General features: G+C 37.1%; 1 protein-coding gene across 5 annotated transcripts in view; it reads left to right on the top strand.

Annotated features, from left to right (window-relative positions):
- Positions 1-23645, top strand: part of LOC142330508 (uncharacterized) — a 235892-nt gene that overhangs the window by 23721 nt on the left and 188526 nt on the right. For 4 of the 5 annotated variants that reach the window (XM_075375821.1, XM_075375820.1, XM_075375822.1 and 1 more), the window contains exon 2: positions 15782-15912. The exons of the other annotated variant lie outside the window; for it this stretch is intronic. In XM_075375821.1, the coding sequence (XP_075231936.1) occupies positions 15795-15912 (118 nt within the window). In that variant the 5' untranslated portion in view covers positions 15782-15794. The remainder of the gene's footprint in view (positions 1-15781; positions 15913-23645) is intronic. 5 annotated transcript variants of the gene reach the window in all.

Raw genomic sequence — 23645 nt, 5'->3', positions numbered from 1 at the left:
TAGTAACCAGCACTCTGGTGCTTGGTAGACTGTGCAGAATCTTTCCCAAATTTCCCAGCAAATCATCGATTCTGGAATTCAAGCTGGAAGTATCCCGACACCACTAAGAGATTGAGTGTACTCCTCGTGATTCGTAAGACGGTGAACTAACTGCTCATTAGAGAAATGGGGCATCCAGAAAACACCCAACCAGTCAGAGCCGATCGTAATCGCAGAGAGTAGCCGTCCCCCACGAGAATAAATCTCATCAACCCCGTGGAAGCCGACTATTTTATACCCGACCGTGTACGGCTCCTCTACCAAGAGGTCCTCAAGGTTGTACTCAAGGATCTTCGTGGCTTCAGTGGTAGCCGCCCGGGAATGATGAAGGTTCAACTGTTGCAAGCGTTCAACACGGTTGCTTCTGTCTCCGGAAGCTTCTCCCGGTTTAGGGGTCGCCATATGCTGTATTATTCACAGCCTTCGCTCGACCTACGTAATGCGACCTGCATTGTTTGCCCCCTACCCGGTGTCCAGCGTCGAAGTGGCACGTCATGAATCAATATCTGTGGTTTTCGCTCGGCCAGCGACTGAGCTTTCAGTCTGTTCTTTTTCAGAAGGTCGGCCTTCAGTTGCCGTTCCGCCTGCTACTCGCTTACCACCTCCAGCACGACGCATTGTCCCTTGTTTTCTTCACCTTTCTTTTCCCTGTTTAACCTCCGGTAACTACCGTTTAGATAATTCTTCAGAGGATGAATGAGGATGATATGTATGAGTGTAAATGAAGTGTAGTCTTGTACATTCTCAGTTCGAACGTTCGTGAGATGTGTGGTTAATTGAAACCCGACCGCCAAAGAACACCGGTATCCACGATCTAGTATTCAAATCCGTGTAAAAATAACTGGCTTTACTAGGACTTGAACGCTGTAACTCTCGCCTTCCAAATCAGCTGATTTGGGAAGACGCGTTAACCACTAGACCAACCCGGTGGGTTTGTTTTCTTGACCTGGAGGTCCGAAAGTCTACTAGAAGAATACTAAAAACGTAGAAATTCTGAAAGAGAAATTTCCGCGTTTAAATTATTTGCAAGTTCAGCCTTTCTTTATATAGTAAATTTTTTAAACGTTGCACGTCTTATTGAAATCGTTAAAAGCGGACAGTAACTTTGATAAAAGTAAAATACAGTAACTTTAAACTTTCAGCAAGAAAATGATCATACCTTAATTATAATACCTTCTCGACGTTGCTGGTATATAAAGATTAAATCAGATTAACTGTTTAAGGTGAATGTGACGACCGTGTTAGAAAACTCAAGTCTAAACTTACGCGTGGAAACGTTTAATTGTTTTTAAAAAGTATAAAAAAATATTAATATCTTTTATTGACAATAAAATGTGCATTTAAAAAAAAGTATTCCATTCATGTGTAATGTTTGTACGTACTTGTTTCCTTAAATGTGTGGGAGGATTCTTGGACGTATTTATCAAATTTTTAGGGGAAGGCCAAGATCTCTTTTCATTTGCGGTAAGCATAATGTTTCAAATAATTTTCATTATAGTACCATTACGTTACTATTTTAACTATTTATTGGTTTTTTTTTTTTAAATTATGTTTATCCAACAATTATAGTTTTTAGTTTTCCAATCGAATTAATATCGTTACAGTTATGCGGTAAGTTGTACTTTTGTTCTGATAACTTGTAATTCAACGTTTTTTTATAAAGGTTCTAATTGTACATCGGAAACCTTTAGCCTGTAACTCGTACGGCGATCCGTAATCGCAAAACTGTAATTTAAAACTTTTACTTTTGTGGATTACGTTTTTGCAATATTGAAAATCTCTCGGCAAAATCGGTTGATTTTTACATCGTATCCGGAAAAAGGGTTCCAAAACGTGTTTTTAAAATAATATTGTAAAATTGTAAAATCCAAAAATTAGATCGATAAAAACGCACTTTTTAGTTTTGGCGTAATTTATGTCGTTAAAATTTTGATAAATAAAAACGTTTGTAAGAATTTAATTCTGAGAAAATTAACGATCCAAATCGATAAATTGATAATAATTTTTATTACTAAAAATTTATCTTCATCCCATTCGACAAAGCGGGTCGTATTTATCCGACCGTACAACGAGCATAATTTTGTCCGGATTGACTGCTGCAAAATTTGCCTGCGTGTTGTACACACATTTTTAAGGTCTCTTATCGATTATGATGCAATCGTTAAACGAATTTAACCCGTACAGAATTTCTTTGTTTTGACTACCGACAAAACCGGTGAAAAAATTATTTAGATGAAAGAATAAAAATTGACTACGAGTAATTACGGATATTACGGTATTAGAAAGTTAAACGTTAAATATGAATTAAATGCGGTAGGGGGTAATTTAAAGCTAGTCTTAGAAATCGGGTACGCCGATTCTTTGTCCGCGTAGTTTTCCGTTCGAAGAAGGACGGCAGTTGCGGAGCGGCTACCGAAAGCGTACGAAGATAAACCGGAAAATTTTCAAAGATATGATGTCACAAATTTACGAAAAAGAAACGATCGTTCCCCAGATCGAATCGGGAATGCGGACCGGACGCCGGTGACTTTCGAAACGCTATCGTCAGCAACAATCGAAAGCGTAGGTGCAATGAGTGTCGGAATACTAACCGTCGCGCCGATTACGAAAAGCGATGTCGCTCGGTGAGCTGACGGTAAAAAATTATGTAAGTTTTAAAAGAAAACGTCTATCGAAAGGTGAAAACTTTCCATCCGATTTTGTCGTTGGAGCGCAAAAAAGGGATCGATGAATAATAAATTAGTTTTGGACCGGATTTATCCGATCTACTACAAAGTGAGCGCAACAATTAAAAAACGGTCCGTCTTGCGCTTTATTATTAAAACCTTCTGTAATTGTACGGAAGGTTTATGACATCGCGGATCGATCTTACGACCGATGTGTAAAGCGAAAACCGATGATGCCGGAAAGTACGATCAGGTCAATTTTACTAGCGGAATGACATCTATACTTCAACCTCTAGATATATACCTAAAACCAAACGCCGTAAACAATACGCAAACCGGGTGGCCGATATGACAACGAGACTGGACAGTCTGGTAAAATTAAGAAACGGTTTTTGATACAGATTTATGAGTAGATTACTGCGACTCGGTCAGTAATACCGGGTGATTAAATAAATAATCGTTCAAGATATTTTGTATTTCGAACGCTGTCGGTGGAAGTGTGTACAGTTAATTTCAATTGTAAGAATGTCGGATACTCTAAAATTGATGACTGTAATTAAGGTAAATACTTAATATTATTTCCATGTTTTTAATTAATTTACAATATAGACTTATTTACTGACATTATGCAAACTCAAATACTGTTATACGTTCGGTTCAATCTTCTCTGGTGATTTTGTTAATAAAATGCAAACAAGTAACAATTTTTTTACGTTTTTCAATTTAGCAAACCTGGTTGTGCGTAGTGTATGGTGTGTGTGTGTGTATGTTATATATATATATATATGTATGTTTGTGTCTGTATGTATATATATATATATATATATATATATATATATATGTGTGTATAAAATTCCAAAATATATTTTTAATTATTTAGAAGTTTTTCTCTGTTATACTGCTATATTGTTTCCCTGTAAGGGTCTGCAGGGATGTAGGGTTTAAATCACTTGACTAGACGGAAGTCGGTCTTGTGATAGGGTTAAATGTGTTGTGTTAGCAGAAGACGCTAATTTAAGTGTCGCCCGACCGTTCTTTTATTAATTGATTTTTCTTGTGAAGCGCACGCTACGAGTACGTTTTGTTGCTGTATTGCCGGCCACACCCATCAACAGCTACTATATTTTTATACTGTAATGTTCTTTTCGATAATACATATTTTCCACGTACCTTTAATTCGTTGTACGTTTCTATACGGATTGTCACATCGTATTTATTTTTTTATTCATGTTTTGAACGAATAAAAGATTGCGTACGGCTATTCAAATTATTATTAAATACTTAAAAACGAACGGTATCAGACGTTACGTATGTAGAGAGCGCGGTATGCGTATAGTTTATCACCGTAGGTCGTCGGCTGTAATCTTTGTAATTTCATATTTAGTCTGTTTTGAAAAAAACTAAGGAAGGTATTTTTTGTTTTATTCCTTTTTAACATTTATATATTAAACTCCCTTCTGAAACGCAGGCAAAAAATCTAAAAAAATATGCCATTTTTACTATCTAATAATTGATCTTTGTTAAATGCCATCGCCGAATTTGGGTGCGTCGCGAATAATAGTAATTTTTTAATAAGCTTTTCGATTAGGAAAGGTTATTTTTAAAAATGTAATAAAACCGGTACGTTAATTTTGATAATAGCGAGTTAAAAAAGTCGACAAAGGACCGCATAACTTTACCGGTTTTACCGTTGTCAGAATTTTATTTCAAATACACCGTAAGGTTTTTAAATATTAACGACCTAATTATGCGATATTTGGAGGCGATCGAGAAAAAATAAAACGTTCGCTAACTAAATTTGGGTCCGATAAGACCCGCTCATCGAATAACTTTTCTACCTTAAAAATTATGCGGTATTAAAAGTATAATCGAGGTAAAATAAAATTTCTTAGTAATAAAAGATTTGGGTTTCGGTCGACTCCTATGCTCGACCGATATCTATAATACTTATAATAACAATCACGACTTAAAAAACCCATAAAGTATCAGAAATTATAAAAATTTCAAAATAATTTTTAAATTCGTAAGTCGGGTCTTACGAGAGGACTCTTTTGTTTAAAAAAGTTGTAACGTAGTATACGTACAGTTAAGTATCATATCGCCTGTAAATAGATACAGATCGATTTTCAATTTTCAAAAGTTTAAAACAAAATTATATTTTAAGTACGGATTCCGTTCAGTCCCTTTATTTTATTTGGGACTTAGAAGTTTATTCGTTATTAGATTCGATAAATCGGCTCGATTTGGTGCAGCGTTATTTATTAAGCCTAAAAAATATTAATTTATTAAAAAAAGAATTAAAATACGGGTACCTTAATCGTCCTTGTCCTATGGGGCTAAAGCTTAGAACATTTATAGCTAAATATTTGCGTCCTTAAACGTCCTTTAAACGTTTTTAAGTCGACGGGTTTTCGAGATACGAGGCAAAAACTGTTACTTAAGCTCAGTTAACATACAACCGGCATACAAAAATTCAGAACGGCGAAAACTACGCTTCCCCTTTTTTAAATTTGTCCAAAATATTAATATCATTGATACGCCTAATAAAGATTTCTATCGAGCTATTTTCGAAGGATTTATTTTTACCGGTCCGGAGATATTAATCGTAGGCCTACGTAGGTTCTACGTCTTTCAAAAATTTGTATAATTTTTTTTAATTAGAGGGTTTGATTTTTAAAAAACTTCCTTCTTTATTTTCACCTCTAGAACACGGCCTGGAAATTTGTCACATTCTTCGTGAATCGCTCTGTATACCGCATATATTTTAAACTTTAGAGTTTACCTTTGTAACGGGAAAGTAATACCCGATTTAAATAAATAAGTCGAATAAATAATTATGTTAAATATTATATTTTTATTCCGTTTGATTAAATCGTCTCTTTTGCGTAATCCGTTAGTTTGTATCGATCAAAATAAACGCAGGGTAGACGAAAACTATAAATTTGTCGTTTTGATGGATTCAAATTACTATTTAACGAGATATAACCCGAAGCGAAGCTATTAAGCGGCTTCTTTTTATCAAATTCGTAATAAGTTCCTTGTATTTAGTTTGTGGTTTTTCTTTTTGTGCTAGTTCATCTTATTTTATGTTGTTCGCTGTCGGTTTATCGTCTATCCGTTCCCTTCCACGTCTTTCAGTTTTGTTTTGCTATTGCGATATTTGTCAAACAAAGATTACTTAAACGGTTTTACTTTTATTTTCCTTTAGTTTAATCTCTTTTGTTTATTTTCATCACGATTTTAATTTAAATCGGTCGTTTCCTTTGTCGAATCGGCTTATTCGCTTAATGTGTAATATTTGATTACGTCGCTTATGCGAGTAATAATAATATAAATAAAAATGGTAGTTTAAAAGTTGTAGGTAATCGGTCGGAATGGCACATACGTTAAAGTGTGTGGTGAAGTAAATAAAATTGCCGATTTTTTTTGTTATTTCGTTTTCTCAGCTATTACTATCGTTTTTTGCCTTATTTAATGAGAAACTGTTGTATTCTGTAATCTGTTGCATTCTAAATTATTATCTGCTGTAGTGATTTCTGTTTTTCTTTTGCCTTTTTTTATTAAAAAAAAAAATTATTACCGTTCAAAGATTGTTGACCTTCTTGGTTCTTAACTTGTTTTATACGGTTGGATACTTAGGTAATAAACTTAATCTTTTTTTTTTGTTATACTGTTTTTTTTTACAATTAGTTTCCTAAATAGTGAAACTATAAGTAAATTGTACAGACTAATAATGACGTGAAAGATAGGCATCCAGTGATATCTTCAAGCAGTACAATAAAAGTCTGAACAAACTACAACAAAAAGTATAACGAATAAAAATATAGTTAACTAGCTCTACCCGCCATGCTTCGCTGTGGCACATTGTGGTCGCCTGGATGAGAAATGAGAAACAAAACAAAGCATACGTTTCATAGAAGTTTAATTTTGCAATAATTGTGGATATACAATATTTTTTGTTTTTCCACTGTCTGCGTAGATATAAAGGCTCTCTGGTTTGCCGACTCGGGAACACGCAACATACAGTTGCCCGTGTGAAAAGCAATCCGCATCTAAATCTAAACCACACAATTCTAAAGATTGACCATGAGCTTTATCGATTGCGATTGCAAATGCCAATCGAATTCGGAATTGCAATCTTTTAAATTGAATTGGTGTATCGGTCGGGATTATGGGTATTCGAGGAACGAGGACATCTTCACCTTTGAAAGGTCCCGTTAAAATCGTTGCTTCCACTACGTTATTCGTCAATTTCTTAACTGCAAATCGCGTGCCGTCGCAGAATTTTGGCCGAATAATATTCCGGAACAGGATAATTGTCATTTTTTGATCGAACCGTTGCTAGAATCAATCTAATGAGGAATGTTTTCCCAGTTCCTCCTGGCGCATCCAAGAAGAAGGTCCCCCCAACTCCGTCATTTATCATTTGCATTATGCGATCGTAAATGCCTTTCTGTTCACGCGTTAATTTGGGAATGTTTGATCGAACATATGACTGAAGATCACCGATGTTGTAACTCTATTCACGGCGTAAATCCACATCAAATGAAGCGATCGCAGCTCGGGTGGGTGCTGGCATTCCCGATCGACTAAGAAATTTATTTGCAATAGCTAAGCACTTGTCTACAATATTTATCGATGCTTCGTTGTAAATGTCTTCTGTAAATTCCACGGTCATATTGGTATTTTCTAGGCGTACTCTATGCAAAATATCCTCAGCCATATGCGTTCGATATCTTTCCCATAACTCTGTGGGAGATTAAGGGAAGCAAGCGGTCAATATAATTGCGTATAATGCGCGAATTCGGTTTGGATGTGCAGTGTCGCACGCGTCATTAATACATATATCCCACTGTTGGTCGTTTTCTAATAAATTCAGAACTTGGTGAAAGGCGTAGCTCAATCACGACACGATCACACAAACGTACCTCGATTAAAGTGAATTTTTAATTCAGATCTGAATCAGATGCAAGTGGATACGTTTTTTTTTTTTTTTGTTATAAACAATGTAATTGGGAACAGGTATTGTTTCACATGTGCCTGCGGTTGTCGTTACCTAGTATGGCGAGTGTTCCCCTCGCTTCCGGCATATGGCGCGGTCACTGGTACACAGCTGACCGTTAAAAAAACTGTTTTCTCGCGGTCGCGGGTATGTGACTGATGCGAACAATACACAAAAACAATCTTTGATGCGGGTTATATATCGTGCTAAAATTTGAGCTCAATCGGTGCAGAACATTTTGAGTTTTTGAAGCGTACACAAACGAACTTAACATTTTTTATTATAAAGATTTGTGGGCTGCGAAAAGAGCCCTTAAGTCGTGCGAAAAAACACATCATTTTAAATGCTTACAAAAGCAGAGTAATGCTTACAAATTACAGAATAACCAGACGGCGTTGATTTCAAATGTTAATAAACTGCTAACGTAAGTAGAAGTTGTGCTGCTTCAGTGTACAACGTGATTTTCGAGTATGAATCTATTAATGAATTACGGTCTCCAAAGAAAACAAAACCCCGCAGGTCAATTGAGAAAAAGGTGAGATTTTGATAAAAACGCGATTCGTAAAAGAATTACACGAATTTGAATTATTTAGAAATAGTTTAGCGGTGTATTATGTCCGTTGGAAGAGAATTCGGTTATTGTCTTCGACAACGCTTCTTATCATTAAACGAAAAGAATTCCAGCCGTGTTATTGAAAAACAATGATATCAAAGTGTTGCTTAGTTCAAAAGGAATAATTTTTGAAGAAGTTAATGTTCAATCATTGCAAAGGGTTTGGCGTATTAAAAGTAATTATAGTCCCTATAAAATTGGTTTGACACACAACGCCATATTGGTAAGTCGTGTTTTTATTCGGCTCCTAACGAGTATGTTTGCCGGCCTCCGTGGTGCGAGTGGTAATGTCTCGGACTTTAATCCGGTGGTTCCGAGTTGGAATCCCGGTCAGGCATGGCATTTTCATACGCTACAAATCATTCATATCATCACCAACTGCGGTTGTCCTTCTTGGTGGCTTTTCTTTTTGTTTTGGTGTTTTTTTTTGTTTTTTTTTTTTTTTTTTTAATAAAATACAGATGTTTTAGCTGTTAAATATAATTCAAAGAAATTTGTTACTTAATCAGTTGTGATTTTGTTTACATTGGCAACAGCCATACGGACTCTTTGTGATTGGCCGTTGTGTTTGACAGCGGCCATCTTGCATTGATCTGATTGGTTTTCCTTTGTTTACATTTCCATCAATTAAAAATAGATGAAAACAATCTTTGATGCGGGTTATATATCGTGCTAAAATTTGAGCTCAATCGGTGCAGAACATTTTGAGTTTTTGAAGCCGTACACAAACGAACTTAACATTTTTATATATATTGATATTGTACACGAAGTCCGTAACAAGTGATTATAGATAGCGACAAGGATAAATAGTCTACGTAACACAGCTATAAATACAACAAAGTTAAAGTGCTAACAAAACAAAGCAAATAAACGAGTAACAAATAGGTCATATATGAGAAGAAACAAAGCCAAAACCACGCAACAGAATAATTCAGAAAATGTAAAATTCTTAATTCATAAACAACAAAACAAGAGAAATCATATAATTAAACTAAAATAATCCATAAACAGCAATCTGCAAAACTTTACAACGAAAAGAACGATCGATATTCTCCGCGCAAGTTTCTAGGTCCAATACGTGTTAACCTTTTCATCCGTCTCTTATCTTCTGTATTATCCAAAAGTTAATAGCCAGATTTATGCGCTTAAGTACATGAGCTTAGCCGGTGGGTAAATTTCTTCGCGAATTGACGGCATCCCTAGGCAATCTTTGGATCTCATTGTTCTTCGCAGCACCGTGGAGCCTTTTATATGTTGCTCATTACTTTATTCTGGAACCGTTGAACGATATCGATATTGCTATTGGTTGCCGTACTCTGAAGTTGTATTCTGTAGGCTTATATTGGCTAAAAACACCTTGTACAACGCAGCCTAGGCATCCCTAGGCAATCTTTGGATCTCATTGTTCTTCGCAGCACCGTGGAGCCTTTTATATGTTGCTCATTACTTTATTCTGGAACCGTTGAACGATATCGATATTGCTATTGGTTGCCGTACTCTGAAGTTGTATTCTGTAGGCTTATATTGGCTAAAAACACCTTGTACAACGCAGCCTGTTACATAACGACAATACACGGACTTCCTTCCTAGATCGCAGTTTCTCTAACGCTAGTGTTGGGTCAACGTCAACCGGCATAATCACCGCGTCTTCAGCAAAGGACGCAAGCGGTGTCAGAGTCCACGCTAGGAAGGTCTGTTGTGTAGATGAATAGAGGAATACAAAACCGGTCCCAAGACTGAACCCTGCGATACCTCTGATCTAATATCAAAAATGCCAGATAACACTCGGCAGTATTTAGCCCGAGAGGACCCGTCCAGGTCGCTACGTAATACCACAGTACGGTAGAGGTAAGCTCATCTTAAGCTTGTACACCAGAGCAGGTAGGGATTTTAGAAAGTCCTCGTGCGTCTACAAGTAGATATAGTTTAATTTTGAAAAAAATAATATTTTGAGTACACGTTCATCAGCCTACTTTTTTGGGTTAAAATGTTTATTTATTTCTGCGATTATTTACATCTTTTAATTATTTACTTGAATTAGTCTGCCCGATTGTGTTTACTAAAATCATCCATCTCCCTTGTCCGACGGGGTCAAAAATTTGGCAGAAGCTAGAATATTTGTGCGGAATTCTACTTTTTTGGTCGACGGATTTTTGAGGTACGAGGCAAAAAATATTAACAGATAATGTCGTTAAATATCCCCTCTTTTCTAAATCCGATCGACTAAAAACTTCGGGATTTGGAATAACTTAATAAGTACTTTATCTTATTTAACTTCAATTTTCTACGACCTCTAAAAAAAATTAAATTATGAGAGGGATGAAAACTACTCTCCTTTTTTAATTTTATCAAAAATTTAACGCCATCGTTGCCCCGCATACAATTTTTTTAACTATTGTCGAAGAATTTATGCGGAGCCAGTCCGTAGATATTAATCGTAGGCTAACGCATGCACATTCTTGCGTATTTCAGAATTTTTTCTTTTTAATTAAGGGGGATTATTTGCAAAAACTTAATACATATTTACATTATATATTTGCAAATAAATATTTTCCTTTTATAGCTATGAAGCTGCAGAAGCAGTAAAGTTATAATCGGGGAAGTAAAAAGTAACATCGCCTCTGTCGAACCAGACAATAGAATCGTTTTCGTGTAACTCAACACGATATTTGGAGTTAACAAGAAAGGAGCTTATTAAACTTCAGTTGCCATTTTTAATAAATTATCCGACCGGTTTAAATCTCTTCCCCCAAATTTATTAAAAAATACGTTAAGAGAATAAATACCGATAAATAGTCCCGATAAATTTTGTTCAAAATCCCCGCGTTATCTACATCTCGTCCGTCGTGTACATAAATACAGAGCGATTCACGAAAAATTAAAAAAACTTTGAGGACGTGTTCTACCGGTGAAAATAAGAAGAAAGTTCATATAAACACGGGTTCGAAAACGCTCGTTAGCGATTGTCGGCTGCCGAAAGATATCCTTCTAATCTCTGCGCCCGCGGTAAAATTAAGCCAGACTATAATTATTGGCACCCAAATTTAGGGATAAATTTAGCGGTTTTTATGTGAAATCTGACCTAAAAACTTCAAAAAAAATGGTCCCAGATCTGTATTTGAAGTAGTTTTCCAGAAATCTGTAAAAGATGTAAAATATAAAAAATTCTGGTCGAAAAACACACTGTTGTATGTTTGGCGTAAAATAATTTCGTTAAATCGGTAATAAACGCGTTAAGTTTTAACTAAACTCGTAAAGAATTCGATTCCTAGTAAAATGATACGAATCAAGTTCACAGAAACTAAATACAAACCTAACGGTTTCGAAGTTTATCGACAGGAAGTATCAAATGCGACAGATTTTAACTTAGTATAAAACGAAACAAAATTTTCAGTATTTCATAAGGAAAGAGTTAAAAGTTGTAATCGATAAAAGCCGATCGCTTACGTTGTCGAACACTGTTTTTGTCGTTTTAAAGTTTTGCGGTCGTCAGCCTTTAGAATCGTAAAATCGGTTCGCCTGTAGTATATATTACCTTCGGAATTAAATATAACGCGACGCTTGTAGATCGCTGGGGCCAATAAATCGGTCGCAAATGCGACCTGAACCTGTTAACTCTACAGATCGGTACGGTTAATTTAAATTATCGGTCGAAGCTTTTAAGTTGAATTTATATGAGCGTTTGGCTAAATTCTTTACGGCATTTCCGTTTAAGTAGGAATCGTGTAATTTACAGTAACTCGACGACTATTTATATCATAGGTCTTATAGAATAAGTATTTATCGGTAGCGTTCGTGAGGAATTAATTAGTCGGTGATAACGTTCTCGTTAAATTCGATTAATTAATTTTCTATTTCCGTTAACGTTTTTATCGGTCGATACTTATCATTTATTTACGATTCACTGTTTTTTTTTTTTAACGTTACGGATGTAATTTTTATTATTAACAATTGTTGAATTAAAACGTAGCAAGCTTCACGATTGCAGAAGAGTTATCTATTTTTTTTTTTAATTTACAATATTGATTTGCGTTTGTAATAAAGATAATACACGATTTAAACCGATTGATGTACGCAGTACTAAATAACGCGTTATATAAAAATAGTCGTAAATTATGTTTCGATAATTGGAAAGTCGTGAAATAAAATAAATTTCAATGTAACTTGCTGTTGGATCTATTATCGGCGCGATATTTGTTTGCCGATTAGTTTCTCAGCTTTAAACTCTCTTCATAATAAAGGTAAAAAGGTAGTCTTATTTTACGCCTCAGTAATATTTCTTCAAAATATTGAAAAAAAAACAAAAGAAAAGTCGGCTTTTTAACAGCGTACTGAAGAACTCTACTTATAAGTTCGCAAGTACATTATACCGAGTGAGAACTTAAAACCAAGACTAACCGGGCCGGCTCGAACAACCGATTTGAGCGTTTAACGGCGCTACTACTAGCGCCACTTTCGTTCGTGTATTTTACTACCCTCGTCTATTGTTGTCGGTTGTAAACCGATCGCGTTTCAGTACGGCATATTTTCGTTCTTGCAATTGTGTTTTTTCTAAAACGTCTTATTCGATCCGGGAACGAGTCGCTATAACGGAAGCTTATGTGCGTTCCGGATTCTTTCGAGAAAAGCTTCAAATATTCGCGGAAAAACTTCCGAATACTGCATCCCGGCGAAGTAACATACGAGATTCGGCCGAAAAACGGGGTACAACGGGGTCGGTTTCAAACGCAAAACGAATTAGGCGACCTTCCGTTAGGACACCGATGGCCGATATTCAAAGAAGAATTTTTGCCGATCCGAAAATATGTGCGGTAAGTTATCACAAAAAGGGGATGTAAAATATACACGCATCCGACCGTAGATTCTTCACGATTTACATTTCAAACCGTAACACGTAAAACAGCTTAAAAGAACAGGTAAACCGAAACGTCTTGATTATAGCGAACGGCTTCTTAAAAAACATTGTCGGCGGGTAGATAGACGCGATGCTGTATTTCATGTCGAGACACCGTTTCGTGTATTTGGATGTGATAATTAGCACGATGCCAGGTATAGGACGACTGGAAATCCTCGCCGAATGTTTGAGCGTCTACTTTTACCGTTTCCGGTAATGAAATCGCGGGACCGATATTTTTTCTCCGGACTTTCAATACAGAAGTGAACCGTACAATTTTCGAAGGATTTTACGTTCGGGTAATTGATGCGATAAAGAGTACGGCTTCGCCCGTAGAGTCGAAACAACGTATCGCACGTCAAACGATTAATTAGCAGGCTTTCACGCGGTTTTTATAAAATAACGAACAGTCGGCGGAGGACAACAGTCCTCCGCCGACAGTCCTCCACCGAACAGTCGGTGGTCTCCGCGTTCCCTAGATCTGTCTAATTGAGATTTTTTCCATAACTGCAAGGGAGTTTACGAATCGAATCCCCACGCTCGATGAACCGAAGACGAACATTCGACAAGAAATCGATTGCGCCGACAATAACGTTTCCGGTCAGACGTCTGGATTTGATCGTTCGACCGCAAAAGTTCGTCGCTGTGCAGGACGTTCGCTTCGAACATCTTTTGAAAAAATGCGGTAGACGTGTAAACGTTTTCTAAACTAAATACAGAATTTAGTTTAATCTACATTATGTTTTTTCATTTTTTCATAAAATGTTTCACTTCGCAGTCGTGTCAAGTCTGTAGCGGTTCGGTTTTATCTCAAAATTATGTTTCTACCGATCCGGTCGTATCGGCACACGACCTTATTTTGTATTTTTCCTTCTTGATGAAATATAGTTTCAAGGATTTAACGTTTCCTTTGTTTGGGTGGATATATATATATATATATATATATATATATATATATATATATTCTTGAAACGGGTGAACGTTTAGGGCCGGTTAATAATAGAGGTAGAGTGAATCCTTAGTACTACATCATGTTTTTTTTTGTTGAAATGTACACATTATCCACGTCTCTTTCTTTTTCACTGCAGTTTTACACGGGCCTGGTTATAATGTGTTCGATCGGTCCAGCGCTGTTTTACCATTCTTTTGCGGTAATTCTTTATAGTGTACGCCTAAAATTTAATGAACTACATTAAGCAGTATTTTGAAGACGATATAGTTAGGTCCTTACTTTCATTAATGTAAAACAATATATGTTTATTAATCGGTTCACGTCCGATGATGTCAATCGGTACAGGGTGTTCGTTATGATAACCCGTAAATAAATTTTCAGTAGTTAAACGGAAAAATTAAATTTAGCAACTGCCCCTACTTCAAAACGAACTCTTATTCGGTACGAGACTACTACATACCCGCCGAGCTTCCGTAGGCCGGCGACTAAATAATTTGAAATTGTAACTGCGAAAGAGCGGGGTTTTTGTTACGTTTTAAAGGGCATTGAAAAAAGTTTTGACGTAAAAAGACATCGGGTTTCGACAATCGTAACCGAATTGGCGGCGGTTTAATATTTTTTCACAGCTGACTTCAAAAGCGGCCTAGTGCACCCCAATTAGTGGTCACGTACCTAAAAATAGTCCGTTTTTAAGGTAAAAGTATTTTCTAAGGTTTTTTTTCTATCGAGCAGTTATTTAAAAGGTAATTATATAGCTTTTCAGTTAACTCAATAAAGTATTTTTTAAAGAAAAACGTTGTTTGTGAACGCCCTTCGAATTGTTTGTCACAATCTTTAAACTTTCAATTTAAGATTTGTTAATTGCCCGCCAGCGTTGGACTTTCAGACGGTCAAAGTGTGTTGATTTAAAAAAAAGGAAAAAAGAAGGTAGTTTTGATGTAGAAAAATTTGGAAAATTTCAGTTTTATTTGTTAAACGACGGCATGAAAAGTTGTTTAAGGGTCGCTGTATTTTTTATACTCGCCGTTATGCGGAGTGATTCGACCTAATTTTTACGGTATAAAAACTAAAATATCACACCTTCTCCCGTTGTCGTTACGATTCATTTTAAGTAATGCATAATTATATTTAGCCAGGTAAAAAATTAAAAACCGCGTATGTAAATTTTCAGAAACCACGATGAAATAACAAAGTGTCGATGGTGTATTTTTAATCTAATAAAATTTTGTAAATTATTAATTTATTTAAAAATCAGGACGATTCGACGATAAATGATAATTACAGTGCGTGTAAAAGAACACGTAACTTTTCCTTTATTGTACATCTCGGTCACGGTAAACTGTACAGTGTACAGTGATGCTGTATAATTTTAATGTTGTAATTGTAACATTAAAAAGAAATTAAGTTCATAGTTTTACGTCGTGTCGCGTTACGTGCGGCCGATGTAAATAACGATATTAGTATTTGTTCGTATCGTTTTATATTTTATTAATTTTATTTCTATGTGTAGCTTGAGATAATAATTTACTTTGTATTCTTCTCTGTTTAATTTGAATTATATCTTGCACGATTTTTAGATAGGTTCCTTTTATTTATTTACTTTTTTTCTTTTTAGATGAAAGAAGGCGATGACGCTGCCTGTGTCCAGTTATGAGGAATTATTGACTCGGGTACGCACTTTGACGCAGGAGACGCGTCAGTTACAAAGGCAGCTGGACAGCCCTCTACTCGACTTAAACGACAATGGTAATTATGATGCGCTTTGTATCGTATTACGTCATGTGAAAGAACTGTTAGCAGATTATGTTACTTACTTACTGTGCATCGACGACGCTTCAGTTACGTTGTTGTAACATCACGGAAACGTATTACGCTAGATGCGAACCGAGATAGCGTACATACGGTTGGTACCTTAATGGTTGTAAGCGACAACCTTGGCCCCGGCCGCTGACGTAGTCGTTCTCAGAAATTACAAAATCCTGTGCCAGACTTACCACGGAAAAACGATTTCTCTTTCCTTTTTTACAGAGCCGAGCGTTTTTCTCGATTCATATTAGGAACCGGCTTGTAGTGAACGTTATTACTTTCAGTGAAAAGACTCTGACCGATTGCCTGCCTGCACAATGTTTTCCATCTACCTGTCCTTCCAATATCAAAGCGACTATTGCAGGATGCCTTAATATGTGGCCTAAAAGTCTGTATGTTCTTTCTTCTCAGGTACTCCGATCGTCCAAGTTTCAATTCCGTATAAAGCTACGCTCCAAACATATACTTAAAAAATATTTTGCTGACGTTTAAATTAATTTTTGATGTAAGCAAATTATATCTCTGACTGAAGACTCGTTTCGCCCGTGCTATTCGGCATTTTATATCGCTCCTGCTTCGTCCATCTTTAGTAATTCTACTTCCCAAATAACAGAATTCTTCTACTTCCGTAATCTTTTCTCTTCCTATTTTTACATTCAGCGGTCCATCTACATTATTTCTACTACACGTCATTACTTTTGTTTTGTTCTTGTTTATTTTCATGCGGTAGTTCTTGCCTAGGACTTCATCCATGCCGTTCATTGTTTCTTCTACATCTTTTTTACTCTCAGATTGGATTATTGTATCATCAGCAAATCGTAGCATCTTTATCTTTTCACCTTGCATTGTTACTCCGGATCTAAATTGTTTTTTAAAATCATTAACTGCTAGTTCTGTGTATATATTGAAAAGTAACGGGGATAAGGAAGATTCTTGTCGACCCCTATTTTATAACGGGTTCTTTCTTATGTTCTTCGATTATTACTGTTGCAGTTTGGTTCCTGTAAATGTTAGCGATTGTTCTTCTATCCCTATACTTGAACCCTAAATGTTTTTAAAATGCTGAAAATGTTATTCCAGTCTACGTTATCAAATGCCCCTTTTCTAAGTCGTCTGTTAATACCAGGTATGTCGGTTTATTTTTCTTTAATCTTCCTTCTATTATTAATGTGAGTGCTGAAATTGCTTCCCTTGTCCCTATACTTTTCCCGAAACCAAATCGGTCTTCTCTTAACTTCTTCCACTCTCCTCGCAATTCTTCTGTACAGAATTCTACTAAAACGTTTGATGCGTGACTAGTTAAGCTGTTGTTAAGCTTGTTCTGTACTCACATTTATCTGCTCCTGCTTTCTTTGGTATCGTGACAGTAAATTTTTTTTTTGAAGTCTGACGGTACTTCCCCTTTTTCGTAAATATTACGCACAGGTTTGTGTAATCTATGTATCGCTTCCTCACCTGCACTGCGCAGTAATTCTGCAGGTATCCCGTTAATCCAAGAGCCTTTTTGCCTTTCAAATCACGTTCGCGTCAGTGTATAAAAAGAAAATAACGTGAAATCCGTAATAAGGAGGAAACATCCTGGTTTTCTCCAATAGCCCTGTAACCACTCAAAAGATGCGGGAAGCTATTTAAAAGTCGGGTCGGGAGCTGTTGCCGCCCGCCTTCCCACCGTCATAGAATTCTTTTTTTGTTCGGTCCTTTCGAAGAATTTTTACCTTCACCGAGCTTGGCAGGTCGAAAACGGTATACAAGAATGGCTCAGACATCGAGATGAACGATACTTTACCGCTGAAATAAGAAAGATCGCAGAAAGACAAGACGAGTGCCTAAAATATAGCCGGGGGTTATGTTGAAAAGTAGCTTTAGCTTCATTGCCGTCGAATAAATCATTTTTTTTACTGTCCTTTTTCTCTTTAATTATTGGACAACTTCAAAATTAGCGGTTTGTGAATAATGGACCTCGACTCTCGATTTTATTTTTTTGTTTTTCCGGTTTACGGTGTAATTTCTTCGTTTCGGTTTTCAAATTTTCTGAACGATCTATTTTACACGCGCTAGGTTTGCGGAACTACATTTACAACATGTAATACCGTTTTCTATTTTTAAATTTATTTACTATTGTCGCTTACGAAAATACTGTACGTAATTCGATCGTTTTATATTTTGTATTCGTAGCAAAATTAGAAACGCATCACGAGGCACAAGTCGTTCCAGAAAATTGTGGTGTTGTCGCGTTCAGGAACAATAAGAAGCCGGCCGTCTCAAACCGTACGCTTGAGGTGAGGTATAAGGCGTCGGCCCTACAAATGACACCGTCGCCCCGTTCTGTAAGGGACCGATTCGTTAATGAACTCTTGAAAATTTGTCACTTTATAAATCGTTATTATCACGGATGATTTTGAAAATGTGGATCCCAACCGCCCGTCCCCGAAAAAAAGATCCGTTGTTAAATTTTTTTAACTAGTAGACGTCGACAGAAGTTTGCGGTGATTTTTTTGTAAAAATGTTTTTAATTTTAAAGTTGATTTCTCAAAGGCATTATATTAAATTCGTATATCGAATCTTACGCTCCTCGTAAGAGTACGTTGTTGAATAAAACCGGCTAATAATTATTGCCGGTAGTGTACGGGACATGTGCGTAATTGTTCTAGAAGCTTTTTATTAACGGAAGTTGTATCGATCAATACTTTTTGTAATTTTGAACAAGTCTACCATCACGTTTTTTGTTTATCATCAAATCGGTTGAAATGTGTATCATTGTTATTTCTTATTCGGTATTTCCTGTTTGTGTTAAATGACATTCTTGAAACTAGCTTACATTATTCTTATCTAAATGTAATTATTTGTATTCGATTATGTTACTGCATTCGTGTGTGTTTTAAACACCGGATTCGATACGGCGACAGTGTACGATGTCTATAGTAGTACCAGCTATGTTTCTTTTGTATGGCAGTTATCGATTATGAATAAATTTTTTTCTTAGAATTCTTACGATGACATTTCCTCTGTTGCGATAGGATTAAAATGAATCTGCTACAATTTTCGAACTCTTTATTCTTTTAATACGTATGTTACATAATTTAACCGGGGTTGACATTATTTCAGTTCGCATTAATTTATTGTGCGCTAAAACGCTTCCTTTGTCGACTGTTGCTTTAATTATTTTAGCGTTATCTAATCGGGACGTTAGGTAGAAGCCCCGGTTAAATTACACCGGAAATGCACAAAACAAAAAAAAAATTCCCATGTACCTATAAAATTTCCTCATATTACATCTTGAAATAATGAATATAATGCATTATTTCCCGGTAAATACAAGTATATAGATTCAATGATTTACACTATTGTGATGGTTTATAATGTACTTAAGGCATAAGACGCCACCGGTCGGAGTCCCTGTTGTCTTTGAGAATGATAACATTCATTATTATTTGTGTGTGCGCGCGGTTACATTAGCGGGTGTACGCTGAAGAAAATCCAGTATTTTATTTGTTATATTATCGCTTGGATGAGATGTACATTTAAAAAGTTTTGCGGAAGATCGGTCACGAACTAGCGACGGTGTTTATGACAGTTTGGAATATTTTAAGGAAACTCTTACATATTCGTCCATAGCGTTTACAGCTGACTACTACCCTGTGCGTTACCGACTTTGCGATCGAAATGCGACTGCATGAAGATGACGACTTTTTTTGATCGCATTGTGTTAAGTGATGAGTCGACATTTCATCTTAGTATAATAGTTAACTCGCAAATGCCCGTATGTGGAGGTCGAAAAATCCGCACGGACTCTTAAAAAACGGATTGAACTTCCCAAAAGTAAATGCTTTCTGTGCGATATGTAATGGCGACAAGTTTACAGGCCATTTATTTTGTGAGGCGAGCGTAACAGAAGCTTGTTATTTGCATATGCTGCAAACGCGCATATATATATATATATATATATATATATATATATATATATATATATATATACTTTCTTTTTTTCCTGTTTAGCCTCCGGTAACTACCGTTTTAGATAATACTTCAGAGGATGAATGAGGATGATATGTATGAGTGTGAATGAAGTGTAGTCTTGTACATTCTCAGTTCGACCGTATCTGAGATGTGCGGTTAATTGAAACCCGACCGCCAAAGAACACCGGTATCCACGATCTAGTATTCAAGTCCGTGTAAAACTAGCTGGCTTTACTAGGACTTGAACGCTGGAACTCTCGACTTCCAAATCAGCTGATTTGGGAAGACGCGTTCACCACTAGACCAACCCGGTGGGTTATATATATGAGAACTGGAATTGATAAACGTGCCAGTGCCATTTTTTTTCGAAAAATTAGTTTTGTCCAGGAAAAAGTTTACAAGTTCCAAGCCAATATCACGATTTCGTTATAAATACCTTTCAGTTCATACAATTCTCAACATATGGCAGTGATTTTAATTCCATGCATACTGGTTTTTATTAATGTTAAAAGTGCCCAGCGTGGACCTGCTGCGGTACTCGTGCACAACGTATGGAACTAATTTACATGAGATTTCTGTTTTTGTACCCGATGTGTTTTCTAGAAATATTGTAGTTTTTTTAGTTTATTTTGCCTTAATAATGGAAAGAATTTCTAAAAGTACACTCCAAAATAAACTCCAACAGAAATAAAATATTTTCGTTATTTGATTCTAAACGCGCTTTTCACCGCCCTCAAATTGATACCTGTTCAGATTGTGACAAGCATAACATTCGTATAAAAGTTAATACTCCTGATTCATCTGGGGCCAAAATTATTTTATCAAACTCATCATAGCGCTTATACAAGAGCCTTGAACGAGATGCTAAGGACCACGCAGAAGCAAAAAATCCAGAGTATGATTACATTGTATTGTCGATGGACTTGTAGCAAGTCATTCAGCTTCCTACTTTGTCCCATACAGACAAGTACTACAATTGGCAGTTGAATTTGAGTTTAGATCGAGGTCCTGAGTCTTTGGATTTGGAGGACCTGACAGAGTTTGTCGGCGGCTTTCAATAATGCCGCCGAGTGCTCGATTTTTTCAGTTCAGGTCGATAGAGGCTTGCCCCGTGGTGGTGTAGGGATTGTCAGCTTTGAAACAGGCTCTGTCGTTTAAGGAGAGCGTCTCCGCGTGAAGTTGATCCTGAGCGGCAGGCAATCCTTGTAACTGAAAATAGGGATCGTAGGTCTCATTATTTTCATAAGGTTCGTACGGCGAAGAGGGATTTCTGGCGTTCCTTTGTGCATGAGCAGGGGAACAAGGATCCCTGGAGAGTCATATATAGGGTTTTGGGATGCAAACGATTACAGTTCCACGTTTTTGTTATTCAGCCTTGTTTAAGACTTTGTTTTGATGTGTTTTGTTTTCTTTTCTTCAGTAGTACACCGAATGGAATTTCACACGTGGCCTTCGCATCGGTGGCATCCTGACTCAGCCAAGAACAAGACAGAAATGTTTTTTGCTGAAGTTTTGAAGATGACCTCCGGTAAAGCCCATAAGGGCTAGGTACGGAGGGGGTGGCGTGGCGACTGAAACTGCCACATGGAGGGTGTCCTCCCTACAGAACATGATTACGTAATATATATCGCAATGCAGATCGTAATAATAGGTCGTGGTTGGGTTTTCAATTTACCACACATCTTGTTTTGGTAAAAGAAAAACAAGGACACACATCTTAAGGATGGTTGACCTGAGACTATACAAGACTGCGCTTCAACCCACGGGGTCGGTCTAGTGGTGAACGCGTCTTCCCAAATCAACTGATTTAGAAGTCGAGAGTTTCAGCGTTCAAGCCTAGTAAAGGCAATAACTTTTATTCGGATTTGAATACTAGATCAAATCACCGGTAGTGGATACCGGTGTTCTTTGGTGGTCGGGTTTTAATTAATCACACATATCAGGAACGGTCGAACTGAGACTGTTAAAGACTACACTTCTTTTTCACTCATACATATCATCCTCATTAATCCTCTGAAGTAATACTTTACAGTGAATCTGGAGGCTAAACAGAAAAAGAAGATCGTGATTACTTTTTGTGGCGGTCGGCGCGCTCTACGCACATTTTTGAAATGATTGTCAGCAAAAGGCGTGGGCCAACGTGACTGGCGATCATATTTTGAAATTTTATCGTATTAGTTTGGAGTTTGTTTTTTCATATCTTTTTTTTGTATTTTGAATTGTATAATAATCTGATTTATTTGTGAGTATGAGTACTCAGTCGGAGAAAGTTGGAGATATTTGTCCTAGTAGCTGCTTCGGCAGGCAGTATCTTCGCAGAATGTGGTTCAAGTGGTTCTTTTAAGAGTTGCTACGGCCGTTGCGGATGAGAGCAGCGATGTCACTGGTGGTGATACAGTTAGTGCGGCTAGCCGCAAACACCGAGGTGAGCGGGATCGACTGCTGAAGAAACGGCCGTCACCTTTGAAGGAGGTTCGGGGTGAGGTGAGAATGCGCGATTCAGGTTCAGATTCTGATGCTCGACTCATGGAGGAACTTTTTGGTCCCTGCAGGGGCTCGGTGAAACGGGTTCCAACGCTGGTGAAACACGTCCCAATGCAGGTACAGTCGATGAAGGAAGAGGCAACTATTGTTGGTGCTAGTGCAACCGGTAAGCAACAGAAGTCGTTACAATAGCAAGCGCATTTGAAACAGAGACATGAGCCTGACACGTGGGATTTTGGATCGGATTGTAATGCTCGGTTCGTGGAGGTACATTTTAGTCCCTCCACGAGTCGTGTGATGCAAGTTGTGCCGCCTATGAAGGCGAGGAAGATTGTTCCGTCTTTAAGAAACTGGAAGCAGATTTGGCCTCTTCTGATTCAGTTTCTGATGAGGCACCGAGGACTTTGGTCGAAATGTGGGCTCCGCATGGAAATTGAGGACTTTGTGGTCAGTTCGAAGAACGTCAAGAAGAGTGCATCTTATATTAAATCTCGGTTACCTAAAATTTGCATTTCTTGACAAAGAGAAGATGGATAAACTACAAGGTTATATAGAGGGCTTTAAGGCCGGTATAGGGGAACGGGTTCAGCCCGTTTTGCAGTCGGCAGTCGATTAGTTGGTTTCTGAGGTTGTGAAACAACTTTTCCGTTCAAACATAAAATTTTGTTGCTTGATACGGTTAATGTTGTTAACTCCGCCGAATTTAAAGATGAGGTATTGAAAAAGCTTGAGGCGAGAAAAAAATGTTTGCGAATTGTTAGCTTAAAAGAGAATCCGAAAGGTGTTCGGATCCTGGAGAACGATAGTGAGACTGAACGTAAAATCGCAGGTAATGAAGAAACGTAAAAGTACTCGGTTAGAACTGCGCCTGTGAAGTCCCTCCGGCTGCGTTTGATATTTTATGATATGCAGAGACATTTGAGAGAGAAGACCTTTATTCATGCTTTTCGGTCTCATAACACATCGTATTCTGAAAATGAGTTTGGGGACATACGTAAAGTGGTTTTTAAGGTTGGGTAACGTGAAAGCAGTAACGTTCAATATTTTGTACAATGCGATAAGCGTTTGAGGGCTCTCTTCGTCGTGTCTTCATCGATTTCCAGTCGAATAAAATTAAGGATTTTCTAAAATTCTGCCGGTGTTTCCGATGTTCTTGTGTAGGGCGTGTGACCAGAAGTTATAAAGAACAAGAGCCTTGCTCGTTTTGCGGTCAGGCTGGGCATTACACGAAG

This window comes from Lycorma delicatula, chromosome 9, assembly GCF_047948215.1.
Source record: "Lycorma delicatula isolate Av1 chromosome 9, ASM4794821v1, whole genome shotgun sequence".
Lineage (NCBI taxonomy): Eukaryota > Metazoa > Arthropoda > Insecta > Hemiptera > Fulgoridae > Lycorma > Lycorma delicatula.
The sequence above is the reverse complement of the archived record's forward strand: the minus strand, read 5'-3'. Positions and strand labels throughout refer to the sequence as shown.